We start from the raw sequence: 15,027 nt of genomic DNA on the forward strand, positions 1-15,027 counted from the left end.
TTGAGGAAGCTTCGCCAAGTATCCCCATTGAAAAACCTTTATTCAAACCTTTCAAAGTTAGTGAGAAGGCTAAACGAAAAATTAGGGAACTTAGAAAAACTAAATCCTTAATTGAAGGCGTAGGCGACAATCATAGTTAATTACTAAACAAGATTGGTAGTTTACTTAAGGTCATTCTAGATACTCCCCAAACCATGGAAAATACTTCCAAAATGGTAACAAGAAGTACCTCCAAATTAATTAATGTTATAAATGAAGATAGTGACCAAAACTCGGATAACACAACTGAAATAGGATCAGTGTCAAAAAAGAATATAAATCCAATTAATTCCAAACATTGGAAAACACCCTCCAAATTATATTATCAACGTCCGACTGCCCCTGACCTTCTATTAGAAGAAAAAGTGAAAACAATTTTAAGAGTTTTAGTGCAAAAACATCTATGAATGGAACATAGATGCACAAACAGAGTATAACATCATGAATACACTCCAACATATGACCATGGTAGCTACAGCTTACCAAACCTCCCATGAATGTTCAGAAGAGACCATTATAGATATTTAGTGGCAAGATTTTCTGGACAACTGAAAGGATGGTGGGATAATTATCTCACTAATGAAGAAAATAAAAAATTTACAACGCAGTTAAGACGGATCTCAATGGAAAAGTCATTACTAATGACGATGATAAAGAGATTCCTGACGCTGTTAACACATTAATTTTACAATAGCTCAACATTTCATTGGAGACCCATCCTTGTGGAAAGATAGGTCTGCAAGAATTATTATCAAATCTTAAGTGTAGAACCTTAGCGGATTTTAGGTGGTACAGAGATACTTTCCTAACTAGGGTTTACACAAGAGAAGATAGTCAACAACCTTTTTGGAAAGAAAAATTTCTAGCCGGTCTTCCCAGATCATTAGGAGACAAGGTTAGAGATAAAATCCGTAGTCAATTTGTCAATGGAGATATTCCATATGAAAGTTTAAGCTATGGTCAATTAATTTCTTATGTCCAAAAGGTAGCCTTAAAAATTTGTCAGGATGACAAAATTCAGAGGCAATTATCCAAAGAAAAGACTCAAACAAAGAAAGATTTAGGTTCTTTCTGCGAACAATTTGGTCTACCGGCCTGTCCAAAACAAAAGAAAAAACAATCATCTAGAAAAGAAATCCATGAGAACAAACCGGTCAATACAAAGAGATTTCCAAAGAGGAGATACTCACACAAACCATCAACCAGTATAGAAATGGAAAATCCTAAACAAAAAATAAAATAAAAAATAACGTGCTACAATTGTGGAAAACAAGGCCACATTAGCAAATATTGTAGACTAAAAAAAGAAGTTAAGAAACCTTAACCTAGAACCCGTAATTGAAGAGCAAATAAACAATTTGCTTATAGAAACCTCGGAGGAAGAAACAGAAACTTCATCCTCCATGCTTTTCGATGAAAACCTAAACTTAATCCAACAAGATGACCAACTATCATCAACAGATGATGATGATGGGCAAATCAATACTCTAACGAGAGAACAAGATCTCTTGTTTGAAGCAATCAATTCCATACTTGACCCCCAAGAAAAGAAGGTTTTTCTGGAAAAACTCAAGAAAACATTAGAGGTAAAACCTAGACAAAAGGATTTTATTACAAACAACAAATTTGATGTAAGTAACATACTCAAAAGATTAGAAAATTCTTCAACCAAACCAACGACAATCCAAGATCTCCAAACAGAGATAAACAATCTAAAAAGAGAGGTAAAAGAACTTCGTCAACAACAAGAAATTCATCAGATCATTCTTTCTCAGCTTGAGGAAGATAGTGATTTTGAAAGTGCCAACAACAGTGAGGAAAACCAACCAGAAAATCTAGAAGATGATATGTTTATGGGATTAATCAACAAGATTAAAATCCAAAAATTTTACATAAACATAAAAATAATTATTAATGATTTTGTTTTAGAAACGATGACCCTATTTGACACAGGGGCTGATTCAAACTGCATTTTAGAAGGATTAATTCCTACAAAATTCTTTGAGAAAACCTCAGAAAAATTAAGTACGGCAAACGGCTCAAAATTAAAAATTAATTTTAAGCTATCAAATGCAATCATTGAGAACCTAGGTCTTAGGATTAACACAAACTTTCTTCTGGTAAAAAACCTTAAAAACGAAGTAATCCTAGGAACCCCCTTCATTCGAGCCTTGTTTCCTATTCAAATATCTAACGAAGGAATAACCACAAATTACTTAGGAAGAAAAATTATATTTAATTTTTCTACTAAACCAATCTCCAGAAATATAAATCTTATAGAAAATAAGATTAATCAAATTAACTTCTTAAAAGAAGACGTATCTTTTAATAATATTCAGATACAACTGGAAAAACCCCAAGTAAAAGAAAAAATTTAATCTTTATTAAATCATATTGAATCAACTGTCTGTTCTGATTTGCCACATGCATTTTGGGATAGAAAGAAACATATTGTTGATCTCCCTTATGAGAAAAACTTTAGGAAAAAACAAATTCCCACAAAAGTCAGACCAATCCAAATGAACAAAGAACTCCTTCAATACTGCCAAAAGGAAATCAAGGATTTGCTTGATATGTCCCACATAAAGGCCTAATCCGGAAAAGCAAAAGCCCATGGTCTTGTGCGGCTTTTTATGTCAACAAACAATCTGAGATTGAGCATGGAACACCCCGCTTAGTCATAAATTACAAACCACTAAATCAAGCATTACAATGGATTAAGTATCCTATTCCAAACAAAAAAGACTTACTTAATAGATTAAATTCTGCAAAGATATTTTCAAAATTTGATATGAAATCTAGATTCTGGCAAATCCAAATCCAAGAATCAGATAGGTACAAAACAGCGTTCACTGTACCTTTCAGGCAATATGAATGGAATGTGATGTCATTCGGACTAAAGAATGCCCCTTCAAAATTTCAAAAAATTATGAATGATATTTTTAATCCCTATTCAAAATTTGTCATTGTCTACATAGATGATGTTTTAATCTTTTTCCAAAACATTGACCAACATTTCAAACATCTCCAGACTTTCATCCATATCATCAAACAAAATGGTTTGGCAGTCTTCAAATCAAAAATCAATCTTTTCCAAACTCGAATTCGATTCCTTGGTCACAATATATATCAAGGTACAATCATTCCAATAAGAAGGTCAATAGAGTTTGCTAGCAAATTTTCCAACCAAATCTTAAACAAAACCCAGTTACAAAGATTTCTAAGTTGTCTAAATTACGTAGGAGAATTTGTCCCCTATTTAAACAATTTTGTCAAGCCATTGCATGATAGGCTGAAGTAAAATCCGCCTCCTTGGTCTGACCTCCATACACAAACAGTTAAAGAAATCAAAGTCAAAGTCCAATCCATAAAATGTCTGTATCATCCTATTCCACAGGCATTTAAAATTGTCGGAACTGATGCTTCAGACATAGGTTATGGTGGCATCGTCAAACAAAGAGTCCATGGCCAAGATCATGTCATTGCATACACATCAAAACATTAGAATCCTGCACAATTAAAATATTCAACTGTTAAAAAGGAAGTTTTAGCAATTGTTTTGTGCATTTCCAAATTTCAATTGGATTTATTAAACCAAAATTTTTTAATCAGAGTTGATTGTAAATCAGCCAAAGATATTTTACAAAAAGATGTTAAAAACCTTGCCTTAAAACAAATTTTTGCAAGATGGCAAGCAATTTTAAGTGTCTTTGATTTTGACATAGAATACATCAAGGGCACCTCAAATTCATTACCTGACTACCTTACACGTGAATTCTTACAGAAAAGTGGTAATGCCTCCTAAGGCATCGGGAATCTCCCTAAGGGGAGGAAGAAGTACAAGGAAAGGAGCCAGACTGGCTCTTCCAAAGCCAACTACTAAGAAATTATCTACCTCTTCTGGGTCACCAACCCAGGCTAGGTCATCTACCCAGAAAACCAATTTAGAAGGGTCATCAACCCAGATTACCTCAATCAAACCTGAGTCATCCACTCAGGAATCTCCTAAACTAGCAACCGCCAAACAAACATCGGCCGACTATGCATGGCCAATTGAAACCCTTCAGGCCCTTCAAGACATGGGTCTAACCAAATTTCCAAAAATAATCAAAAAATCTTGGGCAGACATTGCCTCAGAATCTGAATCAAATTTACAAACAATGATCCAAAATGCATCAATGACCAAAACAACTATCAATCCTAAAGGGAAACTACCTTTAGCCAAAGCTCAAACACCACCTACCAAAAAAAACTAACAATTATATTTATAAAAATAAATTTGTAATTGTTTTGCAGATGGAACCTGAATTTTGGGACAAAAATGCCTTCAAGGCGACGGCCAAGGCTTTCCCACCAGGATTTCACTACAAACCAACCACCATCCTGAAGACAAGAAATTTTTATGAATTGATTTTGGTAGATTCAAATTCAGTATCTATCAAACATTTCAAAGATCCAAAAGACCAAACATTAAACACCCATTCCACAATCCAAATACTAAAAGTTCTTCAACCAAGACACTTTGGTTCAAACTTGAACAAAGGAAAGAGATTTTCAGTTCCATTTGATCCAGTAGGTTATACCTATTGGGATTATGTTGATGCTTGGACTAAGGTGTTTTGGCACCAAAATACCCGCTTCAAGCATTCATGGCTGATATATTTCAAGACCAATACAATTTACAATTTTCCCAATTGGTTTTTGCAATGGTAGGACTTCTTTGGACCAATTCCAGAGATATTTCCAGAAACAGTCCAACAAGGATTTGCTCAATTTGAGAGACAATACAATTCGCAGGAATCACGAATTCCAGCAGATCTTAAATACTTCTCAAGCTTTGCACTGTCATGGATCTTCTCATGGCAATATCGTTACAGCAAGACTAAAAAGACAAACTAATATCCATCACTACAAAGACACGCATTTTTAAAATGGTGGTCACAGTTTGACTCATCCAAAGCAGATCCAGAACAAGTAAAACTCTGGTTTCAATCCCATCCAGAATTCCTCAAAGCAGTTGATCCAGAAACTTCTGTGTTTTTGAACCAAAAGTCTCATCTGGCAGCATTTTTAGCAGGATCGAAATCAAAGGAGGTCCTAACTAAAAATCTAAAGGAAGTTCTGCAAATGTTACAGTAGGAAGAAGAAGGTTCATCCTCAAAGAAGGAAGAAACAAGTTCTGCTGAAGAAGAAGAAGAAGACCCCTTTTACCAAAACGAAGATGATTGTTTTGGTATCTGTTTAGATTAAATTTAAATTCGGTCACAAAACCGTCTGTTTGTAATTAATGTGTAATTAATGCTGAACAATACTACCTGTCCTGTAGCCATTAAAGTCCCGGTCAAAACTACTTGTCTTGTAACAAACAGTCAAATAGTCCCGGTCAAAACTACCGACAACTACCGGTCTTAGATTTTTGGCTATATAAGGAGTCCTCAAGTATGTTGTGAGGCACCCTTTCATTTGGCCATTTTTCAGGTTTCTGAAGAGAGGTGCTCTGAAACAAGATTTTTGTAAGCGCTTCTTTCAAGTTTCAATAAATTTATATTTTCATTCCTCTTCTCTCTCTTTACCGATCCTGTGCGGCTCTGCCACCGCTTCGGTTTATTTATTTATGAAAACCTGGGATTTGTAAGCCGGTCTCCGGTGTGCCCTTGATATCTGTTTTACAAGTTTATATTTTCTTTTCCATTTATCGTATTGCATTCTTACTTCCTATTTATCCGTTTGATCTTATTCTGCTGATCTTATTCCTATATATATATAGATTTTGGACACACAATAATTTTGCTTTGGACTTAAATATTACATTCAACTTGTTATTGTTAAATATTATTTTGTTCTCAAATTATTTTTTTTAATAAAAAAAATTAGTGTTATTCATATTGAGTTAATAGATTAATTTTTTCAGTGTTTATCTTTTATATTTATGTTATTTTTAAAAAAAAAAATTGCAGTTGAATTGTTAAAATATGACAAATGATCAAAGAACTCTTTCTTCTCTCTTTTTAAGAAAAAAGAAGTTAATAATTTTAATCCATCTTAGCTTTAGCTTTTAAGTCCTATGAATGCTTTATTTTTTGTATGTGCCTTTTTCATCAAAAGCAAATATATTTATTTATTTTCCTTACATATATTATATTTTATTTTTCGTTAGACTAAATTGTAAACACTTATCAGCAGAAGAAATTAGTCATATGGTTTTGCTTATCATTTGAAAATATTTTTGCCCCCCTGCCCTAATAATTCTTTATAGTTCCGTTTATATCTCAAAAAGCTTAAAATATTTTTTTAAATAATATTATAAATATTTGAATAACTGAACATTAATTAATTTATTTTTTAAGAGACTTAACATTAGACATAAATAAATAAATATACATTGGATTGCCTTTGGGTATGCTATTTCACAACTACAGTTTGGGTTATGCAAATAGTTTTGAAAACATTAACTAGAGTTAAGTTATTGAAATAATCATTTTATATTTATTTATTTGTTATTTTTCATTGATGTATAAACATAAATGAGCCGAAACATGCATAACATCTAATTACAATATTCAAAAGGAACTTGCTAACCAATGCTTTTAGGATGAGGACATTGGTTAAGATATTAAAAATATTTTTTTATTGAAATTCACATTGAAAATGTATTAAAATTACAAAAAATACATTAATGTTTGATGTTTTTTAATAAAAACTCTATTTTTAATTCCTTAACTAGAACCACTTGTTAGCATTTGCTTATTCAAAATATATATTTTTCTGAAAGACATTACAGTCTCTACAAAAGCAAGGGGATGATAGTTATGGCACTGGTTGATTTATTTATTGATTTAATAATTAATTTAATGTTTTAAAATATAAATCTATAGATTTAAACAAATAATACAAAATTATATTATTGTTCTTTTGTATACGACTTTTCTTTATTAAACAGTATCATGTAATAAATTGGGGTTTGTTAATTTCACAACAACAAAAAATCATGTTAATAAATTAGTTAAGATGTAAATTATAGCCACTTGTTCTCTAATTTTAGAAGATCCAAAACTCCAAAATCCAAATGCTCTTGAGATATCCGAGAAAACGACTATTGGCCGCGTCTCCATGATTCACATCTTCAGTCCACCACGTGTCATGAGCACGACGTTGACAACTATCTCGTAAGATGCCACACTCCTATTGTTACCTTTGTTGGATACTAAAGTCAATGAAATACTAATATATATAATTAAATTAAGGAAAATGTTCCTTAAACACGTAAAAGGTGTAATCATCTTGAGAAAGATATGAAAAGATGAAAGATAAATGATTGATAATATCAATGATATGATGAGAAGAAAAAACTTATAGAGAAATGAAAGATGTTATTGAAATATTTGTAAATAATAAGTATCTAAATATAATCACTCTCACAATTAAATTTTATATATTAAGCAACAGTAATATTTATTAATACATGCCAACTTTGTATTAATATTTTATTTGCTTATATTGTACCTAAACCAAATGCCTGAAGTTTATACAAAAGTGTTTCGTTTAAGATGATTCGATAAATAAATATATATAACGATATTTTTATGAAGAAAAATAAATTTTGATGAAGGTGCATGCTATATAATATATATCATCGAGTCATCTAGGTACCCAACAACGTGCTTGTGTTTTTTTCTTCCCCATCCAAAAGCAATTATAAGATTCGTATACTTTAAAATTTTAATTATTCCTCTTTGAATTGCAGGCTTGATTAGCTCTAGCGAATTTCAAAAGCTTTGGAGTTTGGACACTGTTTTGAAAATCCCTATCTAACGATTCTAACCACTTCGTACTTTATTTTTTGTCAACATTGCCCTGAGACTTCTCTGAAATCTCAAGGTTTTGGCACTCCATATGTTAATTTCCAACACAGCTAAAACCCCATATGGCAAGTCAATCTACCGTAACTAAAAGAGTAGTCTAACACGCCTACGCATCCTATCAATTGGGCTAATTATCAGAGAGAGAGAGAGAGAGAAAAAAAGGGTGTTAAGTTAAGCAATTCACATGTGAACATGCCCAAATTTTCATCTCATCCACAAGCAAACTCAACCAATAATGCCTCGTAAGATTCTTCTATCTCCTATACGTCAACACTTGCCAAACCTATAGGCTACAAGCATAGACCAAGAAGTCTAGTCACACAAGTGAGAAAAACCCCTTTTTCATTAGTTAACATATTATTTTTCTTTCAATGATAGGCCCTAATGCTTTGTGTATATATGTAAAACTAATAGGTTGGCATTTAGGGAAAGCCAACAAGTTTTACAACTATTGTGAGCAAGTAGAAAGATAGAGCCAAGAAGTTAATTTACGGTATTTACATACAAAAAGATATATAGAGAAAGAAATTGAGCATTAAGTGTTGGAAGATGAGCATGATGGCTATCATTAGCAAACTATATTGTTCATCTTCTCAGACGGTGCTTGGGGTCAGGAAGAGGCCTCATGTGGTGAATGGAGGGGGTTTTGTGGTCACGGATTGTAGTGGCCAGAGGGTTGTTTTCAGGGTTGATGGTTGTGGGATTCATGACACTAAGGGACAGTTGATTCTAAGAGATGGGGAAGGAGATGCTTTACTTCTCATGCGTCGAAAGGTATATATGCATAAATAATACATGCGGGTGGTGTGAAAATATCATGCCTCATCATTATGAAGTTCTTTTTAGACTATGCATGTATGTGTCTGTATATATAAATAAAGATAATCATGTCTTTTTTAAGTATGTGATAAGGAAATTCGATTTTGTCTATGATATAAAACTTGTTATGATATACTAATTCCTTCAAATAGAACTCAATATTTCTAGAGATTAGTATTTGATTATTGGCCAATGACATCCTATTCAAATAAATGTGTATTTTTTATACCATAATAATATTAGTGTGAAGTATTAATTAATTTTATTTATAACTAATATCTGCTGGTGAATTCGACTGATTACTTAATGATGTTGGTAAGTATATATGATGTAAAAAAAATACAAACATTTATTTCTATAGGGTTTTAAATTTTAATGAACTGTTTTAATTTGCCACATCTAGGGAGTTTTACTTCAACACACGAAGCAATTTATGTTGCAATGATTTGCTATTACAAAGGTAAAACTTGCAACTTGAATTTAACTCTTTGTAATGTGCAGGGAGGCATGGTTGAGGCCCTTGGCATTTACAAGAAGTGGAATGGTTATAGTGTAAACTATGAAGGATTACAGAGCCTGGTTTTCAGCTTGAAAGAGCCCAATAATTGTTGTTTGGTTAAGAACAATGCGATTAGAATCTCCATTGAACCCAGGAATTCTAGTAACAAGGGCTGGGACTTTGAGGTCAGGGGTTACTTCCCTGATAGGAGTTGTAGCATTGTTGATGTTAGAGGCAACGTAATAGCACAGGTAGGTAATTATATGCAAGTCTATATATTAATTTACTCTATAAACGATGTAGAATGCATGAGTTATTATAAAGTTCTTTCATCAGTGTTCGATTTTTACGAATTAATTAAAAAAATAAGTTGATGATTAATGAGTGGATGCTTAATTTATACACAGGTTGGGGTGAACAAGGAAGTGGAGAAATTGATGGAAAGTAAGGATCTGTATCATGTGGTGGTGAAACCAGGGATCGATCAAGCGTTTGTTTTTGGAGTCATTGCCATCCTTGACTACATTTATGGCGAATCCACATACTGCAGAGTCCAAAATTGTGCTTAGCGTGCTGTGTTTTGCTGAATTATTATTTTATAATTAAAACCAATAGTGGTTTTTTCTCGTATGACAAATGTGTATATATGAAAGAAGCTAAAGGGGATAGAGAGGGTTTTGGAGGAATTAAGGGGACAATTAACCAGGTTAGGAAGATGCCTTGTATATTATGGAAGGGAAATTGGATTGTTACTTGCGTTAAGCAATTGCATGTAATTTCGTTAATTCGAATGACTGGTTTGACAATGACGAATGTGAAAGTTATTTAAGTATCGTTCCTAGTGCTTATCGTTTATAGGCTGATTTCGAATCTGTGTATAATTGATTGGTGATGAATGAGTTTGAAAAGTTTGGAACTTTATAAGTACCGATTAATTGAATAAATTAGGTACGGATTTTGATTAATTTGGTTGAAAAGAATCTCAAGGATTGTGAATTCATGCATGTATTATATCCAAGTAATAATGATTAGTTTTGTGTAATGGATATAATTAAGTCGAAACCAATATATATATATATGTGTGCGCTTGCTTGCTTTTGTTGAATGTAAGCATCCTTTTCCTTGTTCGGGGACTGAATTAATACGCCAATAATTTGGCAAGGGTGCTCTGCTTAAATAGAGAAAGTGATTATATATAATCTTAAAATTATGGGTAAGTTTGTCTAAGTTTATTTATTGAAATAATTATTTATTTTAATAAAATAAGTACTTTTTTGTTTTTATAATATATATTTTTTAAAATTATTTTTGTTTTAAAAAATAATTTTTTATTTATTTTAATAAATAAATCTTATCTATTTCTCAAAAAACGATTATATAAAAAGTTTTTTCTTAAAAAAAAATTAAATAAACTCATCTTTATGTATAAACAGAGTTGGTGCGATGTTCTTAGCAACTAAAGATGATTCTAAACATAGGATTCGTCAAATTTTCACCTAACTAGACAAGAAAAAGCAGAGAGCCTACGTTTTGCATGATTTAAAAGTCTAACTGCTCTAGCGATATCTGTCTGTGCATGTAGTTTCGACCAATCCATGCATTATATATCATGTATTCATCAGTCGTTGCAATCTTACAAAGATAAAATTTATATATAGTAATAATATTGAATCTACACATGCATTAAACTTCAACATGAGATTAATTTTTGGCCGTACAAACTAAAAATAATTGAAAATTTTAAAAATTTATTTGAAATTTTCTTAGTTCCAAAGATTCATGTAATGTAATGACATTTAACACTTTTAAGGACTAAAAAGGAGATTTATCCTTAATTTTTTAAATTGAAATAATTGTCATTATAAAAAATCAACTGAAAATGTGATTCTTCTTTTTTATTTGTTTACATTATTTACCTTTTGAGAGTTCTATATTGTTGTCAGATAAATCTTAACGATTAATTGAAATGAATTCAGCTATGACTACATTGACATGATTTTAAAATTTGAAAAGTAACTCAAGCGATTTGATTGTTGAGAGGAGAAATTTGTCTCTTGACTTGGGTGTGGGCTCTCAAGTTACTACAAAAAAACACTTGATTTGGGGTGATTCTTAATAGAATGTTAAAGAAGCAAAGCAAAGGCTAAATTTAGAAGAGAAACAGTAAAATCGACAAGGAAACTCAAAGATAATTGGAAATATAATTGCATATATTGTTTTTTTATTGAAGGTCCATACAAACGTTTAGAAACTACTATTTATACTTGAAAAATCTAAACTAATTGATCCTAGATTGTGTTTATGCACATTCGTACATGACCTCTTACCTTTTGATTGATTTTGACTAATATTTTCACAATTTAGCTAGGTAGCAATGAGACACACTTCCCACATTCCGATTTTTCAGGAACCACTTCCTAGATCATGGGGTCTTCACATTTTCAACTGATTTTAGCTAATATTCCGTGATGTTAGTGACAACTTGAACTTTGACTCACTTATCTTCTAACCTTTATCTAAATTTCAAATATTGGCCGAATTAGCTTTCATAACGATCGAATCTCATCATCTTATCCAAAGTCATAACAAATTATTTTTTGCTAAGTCTCTCTCTCAATACATTCGGCTAACTGAAAATATTTCGCCCGGTAAGATATATATAATTCACAATCCATTGTGATGTGTTATCCTGGAGTTATGAGTTACTTTTTTTTGGTTGGTTTTGAAATGTGAAAAGTTTCACAAGAAATTACATGAATAAATTAAGTTTATGAGTTTTAATTAAAGTAAAATAAAGTCTTTCGAGTATAAAGTGAGGTAGTGTCATGTAGTGACTCTCGGGTTATTATAAGTAGAAGGCTTAAATGTGCATTTGAATCTCATTCACTAAAAGAGTTAGTCAAAAGGCTTAAGAGCAAAGGTGTAAGAAATGGTTTGTCATTTTGCATGGTGAAATATTTTCATGAACTAAGTTTAATGTTGTTACTTGTCTTATTAGACCACTTAAAATTAAATGAACAATAAAATGGTATTTTCTCGGGTGTTGCAAGTGGTTTTAAGTGTATTATTTCTTTAAGACTACTTATAGAACATGCTAGGCACTAAATAAAATAATATTATTTTATTCTAGAGTATCAAAATTGTAGAGGAACAATCTAAATATTTATTGTTAGAAGTAACACATGAAAGACTCTAATGCTTGAGAGCATGATTAAGGACTCTAGAATCTGGATGACCAAGGTGGTGGTGCCACAATTTTAGTATAAGGAGGCTTTATAGCATGGTTTATTTGGCCAAAAAGGTGGAAATATGGCAATTTGTAAAGGTTGTCTTCATTGTTTCCTTGAGGTAGCATCTTCCTCATCCTTAAATCCTTAATTTGAAAATTCCAAGGTAAAAATTGAATGGAAACACGATTAGTTTGGCAAAGTTGGGAAATCAAAACAAGATTTTGAGTAGTGTTAGGAACATGCAAAACATCGTTAAGGGTAAGGAACTTGGTAGGAGTTATTAATGTGGTGTTAGTGATATTTAAAATGGAGAGTGATTTACTGTCAACAATAAAAAGGTGCTCATCCTCACCAAATTCCTTTGACAAAGTTAGATTTGCAAGATCATTGGTGATGTGATTAGAGGCACTAGAGTAAAAAAGCCAAGGAAAGTCACTGCACATTGTGAATAAATGGTTTTGTACCCAACTTTGGAGGATAACCATGGAGTTTGTAGCATGTCTTGGCAGTGTGGCCATGCTTGTCACAAAACTAGCAAATGAAAAGTGGGCAACTAGTGTCTAAGGTGGAAGGTGAAGATCTATGATCTTTAGAGGATTGAGAATGATGCTGGTAATCTGACCTGATTGATGATTAGCATGATGGGCAAGGTTAGCAATGGCTACATCAAATATATTGGTTTGTTTATCCCTCTTAAGATAGATTTGAAAATCGACAAGTCTATTGATAAACCGAAATTGTACATATTATGGGCAAGGGATTTTGTTATGTTTTGACATATTTTAATCATAATTTGTTGGCAAAACTCATGGATTTTTATAAGATGCTTAACAGCTGGTTCAGAGGCATCAAAATGTTGTAAAAACGCAAAAAAAAAAAGATTGAAAAGAGTACTCTGATGAAGAACATGACCATGCTTTTTGGGAGAACGATCGTGCTCATCCAAACATGCCCATGCTAAAGTCAAGAAGGTTGTTCTCTAATTTTTGCAAAATAGAGAACAACATTAGATTTCCAAGAATGATCGTGCTTCTCGAAGAACAAATGCGTTGCCCCAAAATTTGAGTGTTGAAGTTGCTCACTCCATCAGAACAATTATGCTCCCTAACCACACGGTTGTGCTCCTCCCCATATCTGTTATGATTTTATTGTTGAATCCACATCCTTGGTTTTAATTATGATAAATCATCAACAATCTAAATTATAAGGATGATGGATTTTATGTGATGACTAACATTCTGCTTAAGTGTTTTTGTGTTAAACTTATTAAAAAGCAGACATGTATATGCTTTCTGAGGTGCTCTAAAAAGGTTGTCTCAAAACTATTGTTAAGAGTAAAAGACTTTGAAGATCCATTGAAGCCTATTTGCATGATAAAGAATGCTTCCACCTATGTACTTGATTCTGGCAGAGCATCCAAGATCAGAATGAAGCTACATCAAAGTCTACATCATAATGATAAAGATCTTGAATTTGAAGACTGAACTTCATAATTGAGTTCATAATGCACCTCAAAGAGAACATCACATCTTCCATATGATGACAAACATACAGAGGGCACATCAAAAGATTGAAGTTGATATCATTTCACTTTTCATATGCTGCCACATATTCTAAGAGCACATCAGAAAGTGAATGCTAACTGCATTAGAAGATGCAACCAAGTTGGAAGTTTAAATTGTCCATGAGAAGATCTGATGTAAGACATTAGAATGGAAGATTGTGAACATTATGTAGTCTAATTTTGGATAAAACACTAACACATCAACAATTTTACCTTCACTTTATCTCTATGAAGCAATCTACTTTAGAATGTTTTGTGTTGTGATGATGTGTTAAGATTGATGAAGTTATGTTTCTTCAGAAAGCCATATCAGTTGAACTTCATCAACATGATCTACTTTCATATGGATCTTTTCTCAAATGACATCAGAATCACCATTCTGATGTACCTTCATAATGCTAATTGGAAAGGTTCCTCAGAATGACTCTACAAGCTATCATGAATTGACAATTGTCACCTTTCTCTGCTTCCTCTAGAAGTCTATCAGTTGAGTGGGCTCCACTACAATCATCTTCTCTAGATCATTAAGAGGTCATCAAGAAGCATCATGAAGCCAAGTTAAAGCCTTCCAACTCGAGCCAAGTGTTCCGTGTGAGAAATCTATCATTGTTGCTTCAACCCTCTCAATATAGAGTGACCTACTTTTATAAAAGCTTCTAAATTAAAATAGATCTTAGATAGAAGTTTGATATTGTATTCTCTTGAGTGGAAACCCTCTTGTGAGGAGAAATTTGTCTTTGTGTAATCCAAACATAGAAACCCTTTGTTGTTGAAAGATCATCAAGTGGCTGGCAAAGGTTATAACCAGTGGTGTTGCTGGTCCAACAATGGCTAAGTGTGAAGTTCAATGGGGTTGCTGGCAGGTTGTTGAAATCCAGTGGTTGGCTGATCTAATAGTGACTAGTTGTGTTAGTGAAATATCATTTTGAAGGATAAGAACTAAACAACCCAAGTTTAGGGTGAACTAGCATAAAAATTATTATGCATCATCTTCCTTCTTTCTCTTTACACTAT

General features: G+C 32.4%; 1 protein-coding gene across 1 annotated transcript; it reads left to right on the forward strand.

Annotated features, from left to right (window-relative positions):
* Positions 1 to 7,863: 7,863 nt before the first annotated feature.
* LOC100810645 (protein LURP-one-related 6) lies at positions 7,864 to 10,039 on the forward strand. The gene is made up of 3 exons (XM_041010132.1): positions 7,864 to 8,675; positions 9,222 to 9,470; positions 9,627 to 10,039. The coding sequence occupies exons 1-3, from the start codon at positions 8,451 to 8,453 to the stop codon at positions 9,786 to 9,788; spliced, it is 636 nt and encodes a 211-aa protein (XP_040866066.1). The 5' UTR covers positions 7,864 to 8,450; the 3' UTR covers positions 9,789 to 10,039.
* Positions 10,040 to 15,027: the final 4,988 nt, after the last annotated feature.

Source organism: Glycine max, chromosome 15, assembly GCF_000004515.6.
Source record: "Glycine max cultivar Williams 82 chromosome 15, Glycine_max_v4.0, whole genome shotgun sequence".
Taxonomy (NCBI): Eukaryota; Viridiplantae; Streptophyta; class Magnoliopsida; order Fabales; family Fabaceae; genus Glycine; species Glycine max.

Excerpts from the sequence above, each read along its gene's own strand:
- LOC100810645 (XM_041010132.1), top strand. The coding sequence starts at position 8,451 with ATGAGCATGATGGCTATCATTAGCAAACTATATTGTTCATCTTCTCAG. Across the intron at positions 8,676-9,221 it reads TACTTCTCATGCGTCGAAAG|GGAGGCATGGTTGAGGCCCT; the intron begins GTATATATGCAT and ends TGTAATGTGCAG. Across the intron at positions 9,471-9,626 it reads GAGGCAACGTAATAGCACAG|GTTGGGGTGAACAAGGAAGT; the intron begins GTAGGTAATTAT and ends ATTTATACACAG.